Below are 24,374 nucleotides of genomic sequence, written 5' to 3'. Positions count from 1 at the left end.
GTGGATGGTGCTTTGGGTTTCCGTCGGTGCGTGTTTACGGTGTTGTGGACGGTGGTGAGGGGCCGGCGTTTTGGGCGGTGGTGAGGGGCTGGCGCTTTGGGCGGTGGTGAGGGGGATTGGGGGTTGTGGTTCGGTCGGTTGAGAGAGAGAGAGAGAGAGAGAGAGAGAGAGAGAGAGAGAGAGAGAGAGAGAGAGAGAGAGAGAGAGAGAGAGAGAGAGAGAGAGACGAAGAGAAAGATGGGGTTGAGTTATGGGAGGGGTAGTATAAAGTTTTAGATAAAATTATCACATATTTTCAATTTTCATATGTATTCAATTAGGGAAAAAAATTATCCCCAAATTAATGCGTAGATATTCAAATTTCCCGAACATAATAACACATAAATGAAACATATGTACTTCTCTGTTTTCATATTTTTTAAAAAGTTATGAGTGTGTTTGATAACACTTTTTTAATTAGTTTTTTATTTTTTTAATTAAAAAAATGAAAATATTTTCCAAAAACTTATTTTATAAAATTGTTTTTCACTTTTCAATTTTTTAATTGAGAATCAAAATTTTTAAAATTTTGAAAACAACAAAAAATCACTTTCAAAATTTTTTTAAACAGTTTTTTTTCTTAATTAATATTTTAGACTCCGACCCCAACTTGGACCTTGAGACCCAAACTTCGGCCCCAGTAACAATCCCAAACTCGGACCACGGCTCCGGCCCCAGCCCCATACCTAAACTTGGATCCCACTAAAATAAAATTAAAAAATAAAAATAAAAATGAAAGTTACACTTTTATTTTCTGTTTTTAAAATTAAAAAATAAAAGTGATTGTAGAAGGGAAATTTGATTTTCTATACTTAAAAAACCTTAATATTTTATTCTTAAACCAATACATTTCAAACTAAGAAAAATATGACACTTTTATCTAAAACCCAAAAATACCCCTCTCATAACTCAACCCCATCTCTCTCTCTCTCTCTTTCTCTGTCTGAAATCGAAAAAAAAAAAAAATTTCCCCCAGGTCCGATGGTCGGACCATCGGGTCCGATGGGGTCCGATTGGACTCTCTCTTCCTCTCTCTGAAATCACAAAAAAAAAAAAAAAACATGCGGTCCGATGGTCGGAACATGGGTCCGATGGGTCCGATTGGTCGGACCCCATGGTCCAACCATCGGACCTGTATGTTTTTTTTTTTTTTTGCGATTTCAGAGAGAGGAAAAGAGAGTGGGGCTGAGGGGGTGCGAAGTTTGGGTGGTCCGAGAGAGGGGGGCTGGGTCGAGGGTGTTGGTGCGGGTGGTCGGAGGTGGTGGTGAGGGTCGGAGGTGGTGGTGAGGGTGGGCGGTTGTGGGATGCGAGAGAGAGAGAGAGAGAGAGAGAGAGAGAGAGAGAGAGAGAGAGAGAGAGAGATGATGTAGAGAGAGTTTGAGGGAAAGAGAGAGAGAATGAGTTTGAATTGTGAGGGGGGTGTTTTTGGGGTTTTGAAAAAAATGTCATAGTTTTTTTATTTTGAAAAGTTTTGGTTTAATAATAAAATTTTTTAATTTTTTAAGTATATAAAATCAAATTTCCCTTGTAGAACACATATTTGTTTTAAAAATACAAATTTTATTTTTATTTTTGTAATTAAAAAATTAAAAAACAAAAGTAGGGATATGATTTTGTCCCGTGATGTACTTTCACGGAATGTATTCTGTGGTACATTAGATGGGTCTCAGGGTACATTAAATGAGTGTCAGGGTACGTTTCTACTTTTTAACCCTAATTACCCCTAGATCAATCTCAGCTGTCAGATCAAATAACTCCCTCATCTGACGGCTGCCGTACATCACGGATTACAATACGTGAAAGTACAATAACGGGACAAAATCATATCCCAACAAAAGTATTACTAAACTATCCCTACAAAATTCTTATTGCTTTTTAAAAGCGGGTCCTCTTTTTTTTTTGTAATGAAAATGACACAAGAATGACATAGAAATGATAATGGATTGTTGGTTAAAGCTAACAAATCAATCGCTGTAACTACATGATGTTGACTATCAAAATCTCTTGAGCCTTTATACTGATTCAAACATGCAATTTTTTTCATTGGAATATTCATTTAATGTATCATGAGAATAACTGTAGTCCCTTCCTCTACACATTTTTACAGCTTCTTTTTTTATTTTAGTTTTTCCTTACAAAACACAAGATTGTTTTGTAATGAGATAAATGCACAACTTTCTATTTATTAGGAAGAGTACTATTCAAAGAAGTTCAAACCATAATGAATCTTTGCCAAAAATCTGAGCTAAATGCAAGTTGAGACATGGAAAAAGGAAAAACAAAAAAAATAGTGAAGTTGCTAATTACTATGGTACAAGTGTCTCATGACAATGAGACAAGAACAACTCTTACTTTCCTCTCTCACAATCTCTTCTCCATACGAAATTGAGATACAGCAGTATGCTACTAGAAAACACCCATGAAAAGAATTAAGAGAAAAGAAGCTAGCACCACTAGAATGCTACAGTATGAGTCACTTAACCGGCTTGCATAAGAACCAGGAGAAGGAGGAGGACTTCGAGTTGTACTAGAATCAGTTGCATTTTCCATTGAGCAAGTGTACTTACAACGGCTAGGACGAACAACTCGGTAAACACCATTGCTGGCTAGAATGAAGACATCCTTGTTGTTATCTTCCCCAAATGAGAAAACGTATCCCAAATTCGGGAGTGTGCTTCCTGGGACAGTTCCACATTGTATAGGACTGTCTGCTGCACAACTGAAAGGAATTTTGCTAGTGTTAAAGGTCCCACTGTTATCTGGCTTTTCCTCAGCTGCCCATATGGCGCCTGCATACAAATCTCCATACAAGTACCTGAAAATTGGATTTCATATATTGCCATAGATCAAAACATATTGCAAAGAAGGTTGTTTAACATTAGTTTTGAGAAGAAAAAAGATATCACTGTTCTAATCTAAGGCCACTTGTGTAATCATGTTTTCTTTTTCTTACTTGGGATGTAATGATTTTGTTGTAATCTTCACTGGTCATATGTTTATAAGTTGTGAGTTCCACATTTCATTTTATACAGACAACAAATACCAGTTCATTTGATTTTTTTAAAGCATTAGAGAATTAAGAAAGTAGAACAAAGAGCAATTTACCTTCAAATAAGTTAAAAAGAAAAAAGAGAGACAGCAGGAAGAAAGAGTTATTTACCTTCCATACATGCATGGATCGGTCTTAGACCGATAGATATAGCCCCCGGTTATTGAAGCTGATCCTTCATTTTTGTTAGTTTCGGAATGGTTGTATCCTAATACAGGGAAAATTGGGTTAATGGATTTTACAGATGTATTTCCACCAGGGGCTTGTGGAGGATTGTAAGGGTAAGGACCCTCAAAAAGACGCCAGCCATAGTTTCCACCCTTTGTGATGACATCTACCTCTTCATATGTATCCTGTGGATCATAGTGTTCGAAAGAGTGTTAAACATGGTATCTGGAAAATTTCAACTTAGATACATTAATTGTGAAATTGCTATAGGTTTCATATTGATTGATTACTACCTCCACAAGAGCAAATTTTCAGCAATCAGAAAAGAAAAAAAGGGAAAAAAGAACTATTGTTTTAAGTAGTTCTAACCTCCCCAACATCAGCGCAAATGAAGTAAGAAGGATTTTCTGAATCAAAACTGCAGCGCCACGGGTTTCTCACTCCCAGAGCCCAAATTTCAGGCTGTAAATCCTTATCTTCACTGAAAGGGTTATCCTTAGGGGCAGAGTAATTTCCCCACAGGCCAAGTTTATCAATTTCTGCAGCACCTGATAACAACAAAGAAAGAAGAGTAATTTGCGGCAAAACCCCCTCAACTATCAATTTACTTGCAAAAAACCATCCAACCTCATATTTTGGTGGGAAAACCCTCCAAAGTACTGTTTCGTTTACATTTTTAAGGTGTCGTCTATTCAGCCTCGTTAAGTCCTAATTTTGTCCACGTGGCAATGACAAGTCACTAAAAAATTATCCTATGTGGCCATATTTTACAAAATAAAAATTAAAATAAAAAACAAAAAATTTAAGAGTAATTTGCGGCAAAACTCCCTCAACTATCAATTTACTTGCCAAAAACCATCCAACCTTAAAGTTTTTTGGATGGTTTTTTGCAAGTAAATTGATAGTTGGGGGAGTTTTGCCACAAATTACTCTTAAAATTTTATTTTTATTTTGTAAAATATGGCCACATAGGATAATTTTTTAGTGACATGTCATTGCCACGTAGGCAAAATTAGGAGTTGGACAGACGGCACCTTAAAAATGTTAACGGAACAGTACTTTGGAGGGTTTTCCCACCAAAATATGAGGTTGGATGGTTTTTTGCAAGTAAAGTAATAGTTGGGGGGGTTTTGCCGCAAATTACTCTAAATAGTAATTACTCAAGTACATTAGCTTCCTAGCATAATGTAGGGATAAAAGTATACAGCATGCATGGTTTTACAACTAAAAGTACTTTTTTTCACTTGTTTTCTTCATTTTTCCATCAGCACAAAATGAATGGTTCATGAATAAGCTGTTGCTGCTGTTACTTACTTGGTATGTTGTCAACATCAAGTCTCATGATTTTGCCAAGTAATGACTTCTTGTTCTGAGAAAAATTGTAAGGATCACCTACACCTCCACCATCTCCCATCATGAAGTACAAATACCCATCTTCCGGACCAAAGAGAATTTGACCTCCATGATGAGATGTAAAGGGAAGGCCCATGGTAAATATCCTTCTCACTTCTACTGGTTTAGCACTTTTTGCCTGGAGAAAGGACATAAGACTTAGTTGAAATATGGTAAATAAGATGATAAAGCAACTGAAAAATGTATTAACAAATATAGAGCTGTACCAAGGAAGGCTGAGATGCGGTGCCATTTGCTGTATACTCTGCTATAACGGTTTGATATTGACATGGCTGCGCACCATTATCACTACCTATTTTTGAAGGATCACAATTGACATCTGAATTACATGAGCATCTTCCTGTACATCCTGGCCACTTAACCTTATCACAGTTGAACGAAGCAAAGAATCGGCCATTTTGTGCGAAATTTGGATGAAAAGCCATCCCCATCATTCCAAACACTGTATCAAAATGAACTTCATCAGTTAGATCTACAAAAGGACTTGATTCATCAAACTCCATTGCCCCTCCTGATCCTTCTTCTGGAATGGTTGCCAACCAAACCTTCCCTTGTTGACTAGAGAAGAATGCCCGGTTAGAACCATCAGGATGAGCAACCATATTGAGATAAGACCCATTGCCAATTTTCTCAAGGCACAAGCCACTTGGGGGTGTAGGGGTTCCAGAATTATTTAGAGTAACAGGTTCACCATTAAAACACACTGATTCATCAGAAGAAGGTCCGCCGAACGCAGTACAGAAATCAGCTTTTGATTGCCACACATCAGTCAATTTGGTAACATTGGATTTTACTGGTAATCCAGATTGAACTTGTAATGGAGGAGCAAATGGGGAGTTCAATATGGATACATTTTGACAGGTATCCCACAAGTTGGAGCAAAAATTATTCACTGCTTGGCTCGACTGAGAGGAATTTGCTGAAACAGTGGAATTGCAAAGAAGAGGAACCGGCCGGGTTTCAGAACTAGTCACATACAGCTCACCCGAAAAAGGATCACATTTCTACAAAAACAAAAAATAAACACATGGTAAAAGTTTAAGAAAACTGACACATAAAACAAAAGCACAGAGAATTTTAAAGGGAGAAAGCTTAGTTCATGATAACTTTAAATGGTCTCCAGCAATAGCAAGCAAGAAGCCAAGAAATTTCCTTATGAAATCCAAATCTATTTATTGTCTATGCAATTCTATATCTCTAAACATACAAATATTCAAGAAGAAAGATTGACAAACAATAAGACCAGATTATACTAGCATGATTAGACTATAAATCTCTCAATTCTAGCCGCTAGGGACAACAAGATTATAAAGCTTCCACAACAAAGTAACAAAATACTGATTTGACAAGAGAAAGCAAGAGTCTCACCGAACAAAGTACTGATTTGACAAGAGAAGAACAGCCAAGATCAGAGATGTTCATTGTTTGAAATTGTTTCTGTAACTGTAGATCTTCTTTGGAGTTACAGCATGTTGTCTCATTGTAAGGACAAAATTTCAGTGGCGTAGTCAGAGTAAATGGTGCCCCTATATTAATTAGACCATAGTATTAGAAAATTTAACAAGCAGCACAGAAATTTCAAACAAAGAGGAAAAAAAGACAAAAAGAAAGATCTAAAGAAGAAGAACCCACTTGAATTGATGCATAGAGGAAGTGAAATGGAAAGATTAAACAGCAGGAACAAGACAAAAAGTTGTAGCCCAGCAGTGGCCAAAACGGTTCCCATCACAACCTGAAACTGGAGAGAAGATAAGCACTTTGCTAGAACATGCCTTCTTCTCTTAATCCACTTAAGCAGAGTCCAATGAAAGAGAAGATTTAATTGAACATTCTTCTTCTTGTTAAACTATTATTTATCCTTCTGTATTGGTCTTCACTATTGGCTTAGCCCTTCTCACGTTCATATACTAATATTAAAACCATTTTTTTCCAATCATCATCTGGAAGGAGATCATTGTAAAATCTTTCTTTCCTTTTCACCTATTTATCAGTACCCCACTTGAAATCTTCAGACAATAACTATTGGCTCTTCCTATCTGACTTTAGCTAGAAAAATTTATGGTTTCAATTATTTTTTCCCTTTCTCCCTCTCACTCTCACAAAGTCACAACCTTTATTAATTTAATGAAAGTATGACTAAAATTAATAAACTCGAGAATTAAAGACTGAAACAAACACAACCTTTAGCAGCTAACAGATGGTTGACTCTGCTGAAAAAGAGACAATGGAAGTGGTTGAGAAGACCCAACTCCCTATTTAGCCTTAGAAAACCAACATGTATAGATCTTGGTTGGACTTGGTTCAATGTGCAGATATTAGTTGGTTCAATGTGTTCAAACCAGCACAAAAATCAATACGGCATGTAAAAAGCAGTGTAAAAGACCCAACTTGAAAGTACCATTTAAATCTATTAACAAAAAGGCCTTTAGTGGCAATTTTATCCAACCATTACAGAAATTGAAAAAAAACAAAGATAAGATGTGTAATATTCACTACACTCAGATTTTATATATTTTGCCTTTTCTGTTGAGAAAGTATCTTTTATAGTAAACAATTGAGAAGGAAAAAATTGTCTGCTCATGGATTTCTTCTGGATAAATATAAAAAGGTCATGCCCACATGTAACATCAATGCATATAAAGGATAAAATAATAAGAAGTGGGTCAATGTCTTGTACTATTATTTTACATAAAAGAGTTGGCTGTGTGCCTGTAATTAGGTGTGACCATATAGGACAGAAAACTAACACAATATCTTCTCGGTTAGATATGTTTGCACAACTTCTGCTTTATGAAAATGTACAAATGAATTTTTTTTTATTAGAAAAAAAAAAATAACTTCCCTTTTTTTAGGTCAACTGGGAAAAATGTGAAAATATGGGATTTTATATTTCATTATAAAATAGATTTTCAATAAAGAATCCTAAAATTTCTAACAATCAATAGAAAATTTGAGCCGGAAGAAAAATGGGATTTTGCCTTGTGAGAAAAAGTGGGTCCTCTAATAGAGACCTTAAGAAAAGCTTCCTTAAAGCCTGTCCTGTAGTGTGGTAATTCTTTTGACCGAATTGATTTGTGTTAGAGAGTCTCACATTACTAATATGTGGAAAGATAATAAAATATATAAGAGAAACAGGCTACTCCTCCCATTGCCAATTGATATTGAGATGGAACCGCATTCACCTTATCACAAATTCTAACATGGTTACAGAGCAAAAACAAAAAAAAAAAATCTCTAGTGACTATCCAACCCAAAAAAAAAAAAAAACCGATAGAAATCGAGCCGAAAAAAAGCCACCAAAAATTCAAAAAAAAAAAAAAAAAAAAAAAAAAACCACTTGTGATTCGGGGATAAGTGAGCCAAAAATAAAAAGAGCCACCAAAAATCTAAAAGTACTGATCCAAAAAGTAGAGCAAAAAGAGTCACTTGTGATTAGGGATAGTGAGCCAAAAAAAAGAGCCGCTTATGATCGAGTTGTCCAGATGGTGAGCAAATAAAATAGCTACCATCTTGAGGGGGGATGTTAGAGAGTCCCACATTGTTAATATGTGGAAAGATAATAGAATATATAATAGGAACGGGCTACTCCTCCCATAGCCAATTGGTTTTGAGATGCAACCTCTTTCATCTTATCCCCAAATTCTAATAATTTGTTCAAATATTTATTGAAGAAAATACAGTCTAAAAGCAGCAAAGAAAAAATCCAGAAGATACCATTTCGATCTTATTTTACAACGATATTTGGAGATTATCACTAATAATTACCATTATTTTCTTTAAAAAAGAACCAAAACAAAACGAGGTATGACTACTGCAGTGCAGATAGTGAGAATTTTGATACAAAGCAAATCTTACTTAAAATTTTAACAAGCAATATTTTTTTAAAATTTTTTACATTTTTACATTTAAAGTATTTTTTTATATTTTTACGGTATTTTATAAAATAATACATATACTATTACACTATAATCAATAAGGCTAGTGACGGCTATTTTATGAGGAATCACATCAATCAAGAGGGGATAAAAGATTATATCCACCTAGCTCCTAAGATACCTACAGTATAGGTCATGTATTTACTATCATGTATTTGTTGGGAATAATATGTGTGCCCCTATGAAGCTAACACAGAAAGACAAGTGATCCATTCCTAGGGACCACTCCAGAAAAATACTATAAATACCCCGCAAATAGACTGAAAAAGGGTCAAACATTCTGGGTTTAAAGGAATCAAAGAGAGAAAACAGGAGAGAAATCCACCAAGAACATTCTCTGTAATAAATACTCTCATTAATTACAAAGACTCGTGGACTAAGGCTCATTAATGCCCCAACCACGTAAAAATCCCATGCATTAAACTTTCTACAGCTCTTCTTATATATTATTTAACTGGTTGCCGAAAACCTTGGTCAACATTTTTAAATGATTAGAAAAATTAATAAAAATATTTTAAAAAATTAATATTCATATTAAATTAGTGTTTAACATAAATAATTTTATATTATTCAAGTATTTTTATTTTATTATTTTAATTATTTATTAAATAAAAAAATATACTAAACTATTTTATTATATTTATGATATATATTTGATTATATAGGATATATTATAGCAAACACCACCTTAAACTTTGTTATATATTATCACTTCTAATACTTAAACAAATGTGTATTATATATATATATATATATATATATGCATATGTGTATTGTATTTATACCTTAAGAAGTATAAGAATATGGTATTTATTTTTTACCATAATTATTGTATACCTTTTGGATTTAATTTTTATGGTAGATGATTTATATTTTTAATCATTCATATCACTTATTCAAAAGAACTAAGGAAATTTCTTCAAAAAAAAAAAAAAAAATGAAGAAGAACTAAGGTAATAAAAATAAAGTAAATTATGGTGATTTGTTGTTATACTAATTATTTAAATCATTTTTTTTATTTTTTTATTAAAACAATAAGAAGAAGAATTAACAAGATATAAATTAAAATGTAAAAAAAAATTAGTTTTTAAAACTGTAATATAATTAATAAATTAACATAAATTATATACCACATTGATTTTATACTGCACGATAGGCGGTTAAGTTATCTAGTATATATATATATATGAGTTAAAAAAAATTATAAAAATGAAATTAAATAGGTATTAAAATTAGGGAAAAAAACAAAAAAATACAAAAAAGGAAAAAAAATTACAAAAATACTTTGGGCCGGCCCATTAAACATTTATACAGTCCACATACAAATATTTACAAAAATACCACATGCACTAAGCCTTCAGCTGTACAGAGCGAACCATGAAGATGAAAATACGCGCTCGTTTCAAAACCGCAAAACAACCAAAATGAAACCAAAACGAGAAAAATACAACTATTAATTCTGGCAAAATCAACTGGAAAAGAATACCTGCAATGATCTAAACTGAAAATGACGAAAAAAAAATCAGAAAAACTGTGAAGAAACTGAAATTACACATTTGTTTTCTATTTTATTCGATCAAAATAACTCTCCCTAATATCGAAATCTATATTCATGAAATGTAGATCTGTAACAAACAGATCTGGAGCTCCCACTAAATCCAAAACAATGTATGATGTGAAAAATTAAAAAAAAAAAACCTCATGAATAATACATCTACGTTATATACAGTTGCATTTTGATTTATTTTTTGTTTTGGTTGCCTTATAGTTGCATTATCGTTTTATGATAGTTTATATATTATGCAAGAATTTAATTTGATGGGGACTAAGAAATAGTAGTTATACATAGTAAGTTTTGTGCAAATAGTTGCATATTAATTTTATAGTGAAATAACATATGCAAGTAGCAAAACTATAACAAAACTACAAAACAACTGTATGCAAGTGCAAATAGTTGCCTTATAGTTGCATTATCGTTTTATGATAGTTTATATATTATGCAAGAATTTAATTTGATGGGGACTAAGAAATAGTAGTTATACATAGTAAGTTTTGTGCAAATAGTTGCATATTAATTTTATAGTGAAATAACATATGCAAGTAGCAAAACTATAATAAAACTACAAAACAACTGTATGCAAGTGCAAATAGTTGCCTTATAGTTGCATTATCGTTTTATGATAGTTTATATATTATGCAAGAATTTATTTTGATGGGGACTAAGAAATAGTAGTTATACATAGTAAGTTTTGTGCAAATAGTTGCATATTAATTTTATAGTGAAATAACATATGCAAGTAGCAAAACTATAATAAAACTACAAAACAACTGTATACAAACTAAAATACAGGAAAAACTCTTTGAACATCAACATCCATGATAAATCTCATTGTTACCCATTGATGATATAAAAATGGGAGTGACGGAGTTAATCTAATCTATTAGCTTTGCCACCTTTACTCATAAATCTTAATCATGTTTGTCCTAATACTTTTCTAATATTAATTTTATAACTCTACTCACGTCAATACTACTATAAGCATGAATTAGATCGTTTTCTTTTCAAGTATAGAATATCATCGGTAATTGTTTCTTATTATTTTATTTTGTTATCTAATTATTTCGACGTGGCTTTGAGCTAGTCCAGCGAGAATGAAAATGACATTAAAATTGTACGAATTTATTTGTACATGCTTATATCAGTTGAATGGCCTAGTCAAAGTCTTCTCTTTTGTCATGAAAGTATTTCAGAAGTTGTAAAGTTAAACTAATAAGTTAAAAAGATTTAATTAAAAACTGAAATAAATTAAAAATAAAAAGGAAAGAAGAAAAAAGAGAGTAAAATGATGGATTGATTGATAGAAGTCAATCCTAGACCTAAGCAACAATATATAAGAAACTAGCTTTACAATTAAAAATTAAAAATAAAAATAAAAGAAGTATTGTTATGGAAAAAAAAATTAAAAATTAAAAACTGAAAATAAAATTAAATATAAAAAATTAAAAGCTGAAATAAAATTAAAAATAAAAAATTAAAAATTGAAATAAAATTAAAAATAAGAAAAAAAGAAGAAAAAAAGAGAGTGAAATGATGGATTGATTGATAGAAAATGAAAAAAGGGAGGGAAGAGAGTAGGATTTGATTGATGATGGATGGAATGATGAGTAAGTGGTAAATGTGTAATAAAAACAACTTTGTAAGTAAAAATGTAGTAATAGGCATGTGTGAGTAATTTTGTAATAAATTGTGTAAAATAGATTTTTCATGTAAAAATTTCTTAAAATTAACATAAATAATGTGAGGAAATTTTTTTAAAAAAAATATTAAGAGTAATTTTTAAAAAAATTATTTAAGTTTATATTTTTTTTTGGGAGAAATTTACACTAAGTGGCTTTTTTTTTCCAATATTAAACATTTATACTTGCCCTATCTTTTTTTTACTTTTTTTACTTTTTAAATTTTTCTTTAATACTATTTACAAAGTTTAAATTTTACAATTATACAGTTTATACTATTTTTTCTTCTTCCTCCTATTCACACAGATCCACTTCAAAAGGCAACCATCTCCACCATTTTCATCTCACATCCAACCTCTCTCGTTTCCAGCTCTCTTGTCCCAGCCCTCGATGTTATGTAAAACATCTAATCAACCTTCTATGTTGTGGTCTAGGGAGAAAGAGAGACTATTCAGATTTATTTCCCTCTTTTTCAAACTTATTTTTGTTGCTATTAATATTTTTTGAAGCTTCGATTTGTAAGTTGTTCTTTTCTTGTACTTCTTTTTTTTTTCTTTTCAAATTACATTAATAAAAGTTTAGATTTGAAAGTTTAATAAAAGTATTGTTGTGGTGTGATTGTTTATTATTGATTTTACTCATTTGCCCTCAAATTTTGTAAATTTCTTCTTCTTCTTTAATCTGAATATTTTGTTAATGTGTATATAAGGGCATACCTTCAATGTGTTTGACAAAATGCCTAACATAGTTATTCTTAATCACTAGCCTAAAAAAAAAGTAACTTTAATTGTGCTATTGTAATTTTTATTCCTCTTCAAACTGAGATTTTTATATTGTTCCTCTAATGTTATTTATATTTTTTATTTTATTTTATGAATTAATCAATTTATCAATAAATTTGATACAGTGTTGTTTATGCTTTGTTTATACGTATTGTTTTGCTCCTACAGTAAAAAAAGAAAAACCTGTGAACAAGCAGAACTGAAGACTAGTCACATCCTAATAGGCTAGTCAGTATATAAACTACTACAAACTGCATGAAAATATAGCAACTAATAGCACAAACTAACATATGTACACTTTGAATTTTAAATATAAAATAAATAGGAAACAGTACACCAACCTAATGAGAAAACAGTGTTTTTTTATATTCTCAGGTAAATGTGTACTGTTATTTCTTAATGTGAAACAGAACAAAGCATCCAACGGTGATCAATTCTGAACTTTTGATTAGCTAAATGTGATATCTGTTTCTAATGCCTTTCAAAGGATCTCAAAAATATATGGGAATGGCTTCTGAAGCAAGAAGTGCATTCAACAATGCCTCCAAATGCACAAGTATGAACCAAAGAATTATATTATAAAACTAACTCCATCTTCTGAATGTAGAAAGAAAAACAAAATTGGTAGGGGGAAAAGTCATAGAACCAACTGAATTCAAAAAGAAAATTTACGAGGACAACAATTATAGAAAAACAAACCATCAAAAGGGCCATAGAAGACGCTTTGTTCATCGTAACTAGGATGACGGACAACCAAAGCTGGAACTTTATCAAAATCATGCAAGACCATCATGTTCTCTGAGAAATCCTTTGCCACAGAAAACCATGCTTTTTTCTTCTACTTTTTAGCCATATCTGATATAACAGATTCATTCAAGCCAAACCCAATATATATGGGAAAGTAAGTTCTAGCTGCCTCAACAAAGTTACTAATAGCAGAGTCTGAATCAAGTATAGAAACATCAGGTGCCACAAATTTCTTTAGATAACGAACAAGTAAATCTTCTTTCCTAGGTCCATTGTAGTCCATTGGGACACCATGCATAAAGATCTTCAGAGTAGGAAATCCACTGTATCATGGTCACAGAGACAAAATTCTTCAGTATTCAAATAAATCTTTAAACTTGTTTAGTTACAAATTCAAAGTGCTATATCAAATGGCTTGACTAAGATGTAATACAGTTGATACCCAATAATCTTCTATGAAAAAAAAAAACATATCAATGCAATAACATCATATTAGGTCCTTACAAAGGAATCCTTACAAAGGAATCTAGAACCCTAATTTATGTAAATGGTAACATAACATTTTCATTCGATAACAAGAAACACAGAGAAATGAAAATAAATCAAATGGAGTTGGGGAAAAGGTTATACTCAATGTCGAATTTCGTAGCAAGCCGACTAAACTTGTCTGCATCTACTTCAGCTATCACTATAGGTTCCTTCAAAGCAGCAAGTGCAGGGGCAGCCATATCCAACTGCAGCAAAAATAAGATGTATAATAAATAGTTTTCATCACATCATTCATTGTCATCAAAAACATAATCAAATGCTAATCAAACACTAAACAATAATGCCCAAAAAAATCCGACCTAATGTTAACTCCATACTCCAGACAAAGAAGGAAATTTAATATCATATTTGTTGTGGGTTCCCTACTTCTTAGTTGAGTAGTTGATAATATCAATATCAAATGTTACAAATATGATGACCATGTTACAAAATATAGACTAAACTCACTCTTGGGGGCTTCACAATCCTTCTGCTTCCATATAGAACTGGTGGTTGAATATGAAGACTTAGTTTCCGGAACTATTAGTGTATCCTGTTCCACAATTTGCAGCAACATCTTCAACAATGGAAGGAGCCAAAAAAATCTTGTGCAATTGAGATGTCTAGCTTCCTAGCTCATATATAACAATAATATGTTATCATCAATATTTCTTCTGGTTAAAAAAAAATTAATATCTCATAAATATACCTGTTGATAGAATCCACTTCATCAACTGCCTGAATAATGCTAGTGACTTCCTCAATCACAACTCCATTCTCATGGCTTCTGGCTACAGATATTGAATCCTGATAATATAGGAACACACAATAATGTTTTCGTTTTAAATCAGCAAAAAATAATATTTTCGTTTTGCTATAGTTATTATATATGAAATTTAAATTTTTATAAATGAGATGAAAAGAAAAAAAAAAGGGGACAAGAAATTTTTTAAAGTCTACCCAAAAACTAAAAGGTACAAATTCCTAAGAGCCAAAAAGAAAAGCATCCGTAAAAATCTTTTATCCACCAAAATCAACAAGCTCAGAATAATACTTTTTTTGGGGTTAAGAAACACTATTAAGAAAAATGAATCCTGACATATTTCTATGGCATTAATTTAATTTCAACATTGCTTGATATACTACCCCGTCAAATATAAAGCTAAAAAAATGCAAAATTGAAGGATAAAGAGTATATAGCTCACACTCAATGAGAAACGGCATCAAAACAAGAAAAAATGAACAATTAGCTCAAATTAATTAAACACCTGATCTGTAGTTAGTTTGGCGCCATTACTTTGTTGCAACCACCCATCAATGATAAGCTTGAAAGCTTCATCACGAAAGAGAAATGACCAGAGAAATACTGTCAATTAAAGAATTATGCAAACCATCAAACCTGACACTAAAATGAAAGAGCATGACAAATAGAGGCTGTATCAGGGCCAATACAAAAATTAACATAAAAGCACTACCTTTATGCTTCCAACAAAAATTTCTATTGCATTAGGGAAGATAATGTCTTTGATCTTTGTACACTTGTCACTTCATTGAATGGGATCAATTTCTGAAGCACGACCCACAAGATTCCCAATAATTGAAAACCAAGTTTATAACGTATTGCATGTATAGAGATAAACAATGACAGTAAAAATGCCAAACCATTATAAGGTACCAACAAAGTCAATACATAAAGCACTTTAAAAGAGTTTACGTGGCTGTTGGCAATGCAAAAGCTATATACTTAGGCAGGACAGCAAATGTAGAAAACCTTTTTCTATGCAGTTATACTATCTGGGGTTCTCTGTGCAAACATAGTACTAAATCTGCTTGACGAGATTATTGGAGTCCTCAGAATTTATAATATCTTCATTGCCAGCAGTTAAGTCAGCTAGGCTTGCAGAGTTCTTCACCCATCCAAAAGATATCATGTGCTCCAATACCTCTGCAGCTTTATCCATATGTCCAGCCCTTTGGAGACCAGAAGCTATCATGCTACATGCAGAAAGACTTAGACTAAGCCCTGCTTCTCCAATTTCATTAAGGAAGTTCAGTGCTTGTAAAAACTCTTCTGCTTCACAGAGGGTTTGTATTAGAGCATGACATGTGCCAAAGCTCATGGGTATACCCTTCTTTAACATCTCATCTTTCAGCCTTAAAGCTTCTTTTATGTCCCCTTCTTTACAATGAGCATCAATTAGTACACAATAGGTTACTTTGTCAGGCTCAATCCCATTAGCTAGCATCTCCTCATATAGATAAAGAATTTCAGATCTATCTCCTATAATGTTGTAACCATTTAGAAGTGATGTAAGGGTTACAATAGTTGGGGTAAGATTCATTGCTTGCATCTTTAAGAAAAGTTGTTTTGCTTCCTGCATGTTTTGGGCATTGCAATAATAGCTGATCAGAGTTGTATATGTTACATTGTCAGGCAAGATGTGTTTTTCAGACATTTCTTCCAATAAAAGGTTAGCTTCTTCAAGTCTGTTCCTTTTACAGAGTCCATCAATCAATGAGTTGAAAGACATTGTAGAAGCAAAGTCTTTAAGCAACATATCTCGAAAAAGCTCTCGTGCTTCCTCCAATTTTCCTTCTTTGCAGCATCCATCAAGAAGAGCATTGTAAACATAACTATCTGCTGGGACTCCCTTTGATGGCATCTCATGAAATAGTTGGAATGCATCGGCCACATTTCCGGATTTGCAATAACCATCTATCATTGTAGCGTATGTCACACTATTGGGGATCAATCCCTTTTCCTCAATGCTAATGAATAGGTTCTTCGCTTTTTCAACATCACCTGCCTTGCATAATCCATTAATCAAAACATTGTACGTCATAATGTTAGGATTTACACCCTTTATGTGCATCTCATCAAGAAGCCGCATAGCCATGTCTACATCACCTTGTTTGTAGAACCCAGTGATGAGAGAGTTGTATATGTACACATCAGGATTCAGTCCTTTTTCACAAAGTTCTGACAAGATACTTAGAGCTTCTAGCACTTTGCCATTCCTTGATAGACCATTTATAAGAACCCCATATGTTTGTACAACTGGGAGAATTCCACGAGCTAGCATACGCATAAGTACTAAGTTAGCTTCAGTTAAGTTTCCCTTTTTGCAGTGTCCATCAATTAAGACTCCGTAAACTTCATCATTAGACACCAGACCATACGCTAGCATCTCATTAAAATACTTGTCAGCCATCTCCATGTCCCCAACATTAGTATATGCCCTAACAAAAGCTCCAAAAGTAAAAGCATTTGGCTTTAATCCTCTTGCCAACATTTCATCCCAGCAAATCCTAGCTGCTTCCAACTTATTTTCTTTGCACAAACCCATTATTAAAGAATTGTAGCAAAATACATCTGGTGAAATCCCTTGTTCCTTCATCTTATCTAAAATCTCTCTTGCTTCTTCAAATTTACCTGCCTTTGCTTGGGCTGAAATAAGAGTATTATAGATAACGGAATTTGGTTTCAACCCAAATGAAACCATTTCCTTTAGAAAATCATTAGCTTGATCAAGATTTCGACCACGACATAACCCATTAATTAATATTCCGTATGTTACAATTGTAGGTGCCAAGTTTCTCTTCTTCATCTCATCAAATATTTTGAAAGCATTGACAGTATCACGTTCCCGGAGATAGCCCTCAATCAACGAGGTATAAGTTCTAGAATCTGGTCTGCTACCCATTCTAATCATCTCATCAACAATATCTCTAGCCTTGGACATCAAGCCGGCCTTACAAACTCCATTCAGAATAGTGTTATAATTGACAAGACCTAACCTTATATCATGCTTAACCATTTCATCTTTAATCCTATAAGCCTCTTCCACATTACCACTTTTCATAAACCCATCAATTAGAGGATTGTAGGCAATTTCATCAGGCTTCAATCCTGCATTAACCATTTCACTTAACAACTTACTTGCATCTGCCAGTTTCCTTTTCCTGCAATATCCATTAATAAGGGTTACATAAGTATACTTGTCAGGAACTAAACCCTTTTCAGCCATTGACTTCTTCATCTCAACTGCTTCACCAACAAGCCCAGCTCTGCATAAACCGCTAATCATCACGTTGTATGTAACCACATTTGGGCTGCAACCCTTTTCATCCATTTCCAACAAGGCCCCTTTAGCCCCATCAACATCGCCAGCCCTAAAATGAGCCTCAATAACATTAGAATAAGTAAACACATCAGAGGATATCTTCATCTTCAACATCCCATCATGGACCTTCCAAAACAATCCCATATTGGTAGTCCTTAATAACTCTTTCAGCAATAAATTGCATGAAAGCAAACTAGGCAAGAACTCAACACTTTTCAAACCCAAAAACACATCCACAGCTTCATCAAACAAACCCAATTTCATATACCTATCAACCAACATATCAAAAATGACAGGTCTAGAGCCAACACATTCTCTAAAACACCTAGCAACACAGCTCAAAATATCAAAAGGGGACTTCCATTGCTTAATCATACGATCGATAATATCACAGGAAGGCAAATAAAAACCTGAGTTGCTAAGGGAAATGGCAAGAAAAGACAACACCTCCAAATCCTGTGAAGTACCCACTTTGGTTTCGGACCATATAAAAAAGTCAAGGAGGCGTTTCGGCTCAACCAACCTATTATGGCGAATAACGGAGCGAATTAGTTCTGGGTTTAGCTTATTGGGTGTGTATGATGAGTCCATAAGGAACTTCCAGTTCTTCTGCGTGAGAATGTTGCAAATTTCTTTAACCGAGCTCTGGGTTTGCATACTGCAATACTTAATGCTTGTGCGAGCATCAGCTGTAGGGTTGGGCGTGGCGCTTCTGGCTGGAAGCCAGTACAACTTTTTGGGTATGAGTCTCCACATCTTTGCTACTACCACTTGTAGAAAGGTAGAATTGAGACTATAAAGGAAGCAAACCAAGGAAGAGAAAACAAAGCTCTTTCATCAATCTCAATCCAAAATATAAAATACAAAATTGCAAAACACACCAATATGAATAACAAAATACAAAGCTATAATACATGCATATTATCAATATCAGTCGATTCAGTTTCTGAAAAACAAATGTACCAAGTAAATCTAATGCTTTAAAATTGACTAGCATAGGACTTGAATCTTTGATTTTATCAACAAGTACCCAAACTAAGATTCAAACAAAATTGCAACAAAGTAAATCATATCAAACCCACTTAAAAATTAAATAATAATGATAACTAACACTTACAAAGAGTATATAAGACAGGTCTTAGGAAAATAACACAGAAATATATAAAATTGAAGATTTTCAAGCAATTTAGTTAAAAAGTGAAAGGAGAAGAAGAACAGTATTTGTAGAATATAAGAAAAAGGGTCTAGACTATTACTTGATTGCAAGATGTTGTATGTCTTAGGTAAAGTAGGAAGTTTTACCAATTCATACCATTATGTCAGGTAGACTTAGATATTAACATTACAAAGAACTTGTCCATCATACTAGGAAAAAAAAAATACAAACTCAGCAAATTACAATATCAAAACAGTAGTAAATGAACAAAACCAAATCATACTATAAATTTAGTATCATAGACTATATTCACTGATTATATAAACTACTTTTTTATTATTCATTCAAAGAATCATTAATATATAGTAATAACTAACAAAAAAAAACACAATATGGAGATCAAACATAAGAATAAATATTGAAACAAAAAAAACAAATAAGAATAAATTGAAACAGTATAAAAAAATTACTAAATCAGTATCAGTTATTCATTAAATCAATATCAAATTTTATTAATATAAAGATAAAAATCATAATATATATGGAGATTGAAATACTCAAGCAAACCAAGGAAAAAGAATAGTAACACTGAATGAGAATAAGGTGAGAAGAGAGAAATAATTTCATTAAAAAAAAAAAGCTTGGCCCGTGGTTACACTTTACCTCCGGAGCAGAGTAGTGTTTGCCTGAATGGTCCACCGGAGCTTGAGAATGGTTGCGTGTGGGAGAGAGAGTCAATCAAACTGGGTTAGGGTTGGCTGTTAGGGGTTGGGGAAGAAAGTAGTAGGCCCAAATATGTGTGTAAAGCCCAAATTATTTTTGGTACACAGTTTTCCTTACTCGGGAATGGGATCACTAAGTCTAACCTATGTTTGGTATGCATTTTTAATTTTTTTGAGTGGAGTTTTAAGTTTACCGTGGGTTACCCTTGTCTTTACACTGAGGGAAAGTTAACATCCCTCAAAACTGTGTGTTTTATTTGCCTGGAATATTAACATCTTAACTTGGTGAAGCCCTAGCCGCCCCTGTCTCCTACCTCTTCATCCTGTTCCTTACTGCTGAACTTTCGTTTGGTATGTAGGTTTCATTTCATGGGAATAGGTTTAACATTGCTGGGAGAGTAATGAAGGAAATTATAAACCTAGGAAAGCAACATTAGTATGTTTGGTTATGTGCAGTAATATTATGATGATGCCTAGGAATATGAAGATTACTTTGTTTGGTTGACATAGGAATGGATTGTGACAATTTTTTTTTTTACAATAATGATTATTTTTTAAAAAAATATATTAATAATTTAATATTTTTTTTCTTTTTAAATGTTCAAAATAATTTTTATTTATTATTTTTCATATAATTTTCTAAAAAAAATTAACAATAATAAATAATTATAAAGAGCAAAATATAATTATATAGGAATGTCAATCAGACCGCGTCGAGCTCAACTCAGCATTGACCCGACCCGACACGATATCTCTTTTATCATTCCTATATATATACTTGTTACAACAAATAATTGCAAATTTGATAATAATTTTTCAAGAATTAATAATTTAAACAAAAATAAAAGCTCTTTAACACATAATAGTATAATCCAAATATTGATTAAAATTTTAAATTTTAAAAGTTTACATAGTATCGAGTTTATAATCCAAAATATGACACATTATTATATCTAGTTTGTTTACTTATGAGATCAACATGTTAATGACAACTCTAAACACACGATATAAGAAGGCCAAATTGCAAGATATGATCATAGATCAACCGCACCCCCAAGTTCTTGCAGCCCTAACAATAATTCAAAGATTTTATAAAATACCATAATTTCAATTAACACTATTACACATGGTTCAAGATAATTGACAATGTTCCATACACAGCAGATAATAGAAGCCGGTTCAAGATGGAACTTGTTTAATTTAGCTCTCCAAGTTCCAACCATTTTAATCTTAGCATAAACAATAATAATAGGAAAGAGACTATGGCAATGGCATTTCACAGCCATAATTTAAATCCTAAATTTAAGGAATAGAATCGTCCAACTATTTAAGCATTAAAATTGCATATATGTTTCAGCAAGTTCCTTCCAAGGACTTCTCCAGATGATCATTTCACGATCAAATGGGTTTTGTATACTGCTCAGTTTTTTTATATCACTGTGTTTAAACCCCATGAAACACTCCAAACATGGAGATCTGATCAGTGACACAATAAGGGACATTTATAAATAATACAGATGTATTGACAGTATATAACTGCCTCCATTCATAAGGACTTCACACACAATTGGCATCCCCCCACCACCCAAAAAGAACTAAAACACAATTGCCTCAATTCATAAGGACTTCATAATTCGATTAAGTTTTCAATGTTAAGAAATTCACGATACAAAATAGAGAGCATCACCTAAGGCAAATCACTTCAATTACAAAAAAAATCAGAAACTTTTCAAACATGGAATCTAATGAAATCAAAATTTAAGAAGACCCATTCACTTATACATTGAATTTCACACAAACAATCTAATGCATTGTGTTATGATCAATAGGTGCAAAGAACAGTTCCAAATTAAATATTTATCTATATCTATGAAAGAATGACAAAAGCAAATAATACATGTACACGCACAGAAAAAAGTTTTATTGAACTAAAGTTGAAATTGAAGCTGAAGAGGAAAAGTATTACCTTAGCTAATTGGAATCGGAATCGGGTTTCATTCATAATATCTTATTATACAATACAGAAATTAACCATAGCAATCACAACCAGAAGAAGTAACACTAAGCAAATAACATACATACACATAAACTTATCATTGAATTCAAAGTCAAACAAGTAAAATTAGAAGTGGAAAAGTATTGTACCTGATAAGCTTGGACAACCCAATTGAGATAATTTCACTGTAAAAACAATTTCAACACTAAAATTAGAAATAAACTCAAAAGAAAAAAAAAAAGAATTTATAAAAAAAAGTTGCAGAGTTAATTTAAACTACAACTAAATTTCATCAATAAACCTTCATTAACTTTTAAATTCAATAAACACTGCATTAACATTTGTTTTTCCATTTCCTTTTTACATCAGTGAACCAATAAATTCAGTAATTACCCAAAAAGAAAGAACTAAAGCAAATGTTCTCTACCAAATACTGAAGATAATAAACCCATTTTCCTAACCAAAACCCAGAAAAATTATAAATAAAAACAAATAACCCATCAAAATCAAGAAAAACGACGAAGATAAAATACCCAACAAAGTTCCGAACTCGAGTTTCGTAAAATTGATCCCAGAAGGAACCTAAATTTGGCTATTGTAAAGCATATCGACCAACAAACAGAGTGGGTGGTGGCTCGGAGAACAGGCGGCGGACGTCGGTGGTGGGTCTCCGTCGTGATGTGAGGACAAATCAAATGAGATGAAAAATCCCACAAACACCGCCGGTAATGTCTGAAACTCCAATTCCGATTCCACAAACACCTCCTCAAAGCCAACACTACCTGCCCTAAACCTCCAATCCCTTCCCAAAATTTTCGTCCCCAGTTAACTCACACAACCAGAAAATGAGAGAGAGAGAGAGAGAGATACCTGGTTCAGTGAAGTGAAGAGGAAGGGAACAAGTGGAGAACGGCTAGTGCTTCACCAAGCTAGGTTTTGATTTTCCTGGTAAATAAAACACGTCATTTTCAGAGATGTTAATTTTCCTATTGTGTAAAGGTAAGGGTAACCCACGGTAACTAAATCAAATAGGTAACCAAATACTTTTTTTTTCACTCTTAAATTTTTTATAAAATAATAATCATATTTTTACAAGGGTTAATTTCACAAATGCCCAAAAACAACAAAAAAATAATAAAATTACGGTTTTACGAAATTATAAACATTTTTACGATTTTTTTAATTTTATTTACATAAAATACGGTCTTTTATGTTAAAATTTTGTTTATTTGTTGTTAATTTTTTGTTATATGTATGTTATTTTTTGTTGTTTTTTTTGTTGTTAATTTTTTGTTATATGTATGTTATTTTTTGTTGTTTTTTTTGTTGTTATTTTGATATTATTTTCATGTTACTTTTATGTTGTTTTCTTGTTGATTTTATGTTATTTTCGTGTTATTTTTTGGGAAACCGTAAAAATGTAAAAAAAATATTCTTTGAACGTAAAAATGTAAATATTTTATAAAAAATGGTGTCTTATGTAATTATTCTTTTTTACAAACTATCTTAAAACCCATACAAATAAAGAAGAAAAAGAAAAGAACACCAAAAGGCCCAAAGTGGAAGCCCAAGTGTAGTAGGGTATTGTATTTTTAGAATCTAATACTAATTACTTCACTGTTTTGGTCAAAAAAAAAAAAAATTGTGACTAAAATGTATCACAATTCACAAGCTATAACAAAAAATATTTTAGTTATATTTAAATTTTTAAATTTTATAATTCTAGAAAGTTACAATTAAATATTACAACTAAAAATACATTTGATCAGTTTTCAGTTTGTTTGTTCAGGAGTGTCAATTGATTATTTCTTCTACATAATGTTTCTATTTATCATGTTAAACGATCTGCTAATAAAACCGTACATTGTGTTGCTCGCGGTGCTTGTTTTTGGTCTGATCGTCTTTTTACTGAGAGCAATGTTTCTTCTACTCTTCAGTCTATTGTGATAGCGGATATTGCTATTTAATGAATTATTTTTGTTCAAAAAAAAAATACATTTAATCATACTTATAAATTTTTTTAACTAAAATTTGTAACTAATTATTATTTAGTTACCATTTCTTTTTTTGTTGAAGATTTAGTTACTATTATTTTTTTAATGTTGTGACTAATTATAGTATTAATTATGTGGATGTCCAAATCTTTTATTTATTACTAGTAATGTAATCAACATTCCTTTTTTCTTAGTTTCCTTTTCTCTTAGTTTCTTAATATTTGACTCTTGTATGTGTATAAATAGGAGATCACCTATTGGAATAAAACACTCAGAAAATTTTCATCTCTTCTCTATTTTCTTTCTCTAAATTATAATATTACATAATACTAATATTTCATAATACGTTATCAGCACGAGCCTCTAACCAAGTTTTCTCCATGGCAAACCTTGGAAAACTTGATTTTGTGGCACTTGATATTTCTGGAAAAAACTATTTGTCATGGATTCTTGATGCTGAAATCCATTTAGATGCTATGGGTCT

General features: G+C 32.3%; 2 protein-coding genes across 23 annotated transcripts; both read right to left on the bottom strand.

The window, feature by feature from the left end:
• Positions 1–2,198: 2,198 nt before the first annotated feature.
• Positions 2,199–7,191, bottom strand: LOC115710259 (HIPL1 protein). The gene is made up of 7 exons (XM_030638614.2): positions 6,302–7,191; positions 6,038–6,195; positions 4,876–5,673; positions 4,571–4,787; positions 3,626–3,804; positions 3,200–3,441; positions 2,199–2,854 (listed from the first exon to the last, which is right to left on the bottom strand). Exons 1-7 carry the CDS (start codon positions 6,393–6,395, stop codon positions 2,446–2,448), a joined length of 2,097 nt encoding a protein of 698 aa, XP_030494474.2. The 5' UTR covers positions 6,396–7,191; the 3' UTR covers positions 2,199–2,445.
• A 5,725-nt stretch (positions 7,192–12,916) lies between these two features.
• On the bottom strand, positions 12,917–22,902 carry LOC115709291 (pentatricopeptide repeat-containing protein At5g61990, mitochondrial). 22 transcript variants are annotated; one of them, XM_061112089.1, is made up of 9 exons: positions 22,767–22,901; positions 22,046–22,081; positions 15,670–18,815; positions 15,374–15,465; positions 15,167–15,231; positions 14,608–14,705; positions 14,367–14,529; positions 14,001–14,104; positions 12,917–13,693 (listed from the first exon to the last, which is right to left on the bottom strand). In XM_061112089.1, the coding sequence occupies exon 3, from the start codon at positions 18,776–18,778 to the stop codon at positions 15,719–15,721; it is 3,060 nt and encodes a 1,019-aa protein (XP_060968072.1). In that variant the 5' UTR covers positions 18,779–18,815; positions 22,046–22,081; positions 22,767–22,901; the 3' UTR covers positions 12,917–13,693; positions 14,001–14,104; positions 14,367–14,529; positions 14,608–14,705; positions 15,167–15,231; positions 15,374–15,465; positions 15,670–15,718. The 22 variants fall into 22 exon arrangements, 17 of the variants coding, with proteins under 17 accessions (XP_060968072.1, XP_060968060.1, XP_060968061.1 ...); XM_061112077.1 differs by having other exon boundaries at positions 15,167–15,264; positions 22,430–22,892; XM_061112078.1 differs by having other exon boundaries at positions 14,367–14,451; positions 15,167–15,264; positions 22,430–22,892.
• Positions 22,903–24,374: the final 1,472 nt, after the last annotated feature.

The sequence above is a fragment of the Cannabis sativa genome, chromosome 3 (genome assembly GCF_029168945.1).
Source record: "Cannabis sativa cultivar Pink pepper isolate KNU-18-1 chromosome 3, ASM2916894v1, whole genome shotgun sequence".
Classification (NCBI taxonomy): domain Eukaryota; kingdom Viridiplantae; phylum Streptophyta; class Magnoliopsida; order Rosales; family Cannabaceae; genus Cannabis; species Cannabis sativa.
This window is presented reverse-complemented; position numbering and strand designations above follow the sequence as displayed.

What these genes read in the sequence shown, in the direction of transcription:
- LOC115710259 (XM_030638614.2), bottom strand. Translation starts at nt 6,395, where the DNA reads ATGGGAACCGTTTTGGCCACTGCTGGGCTACAACTTTTTGTCTTGTTC. An exon ending in TCAAATCAGTACTTTGTTCG is followed by an intron (nt 5,674 to 6,037) that starts GTGAGACTCTTG and finishes TTGTTTTTGTAG; the next exon opens with AAATGTGATCCTTTTTCGGG. An exon ending in TGATGTTGACAACATACCAA is followed by an intron (nt 3,805 to 4,570) that starts GTAAGTAACAGC and finishes TGTTGTTATCAG; the next exon opens with GTGCTGCAGAAATTGATAAA.
- LOC115709291 (XM_030637360.2), bottom strand. Translation starts at nt 18,778, where the DNA reads ATGTGGAGACTCATACCCAAAAAGTTGTACTGGCTTCCAGCCAGAAGC.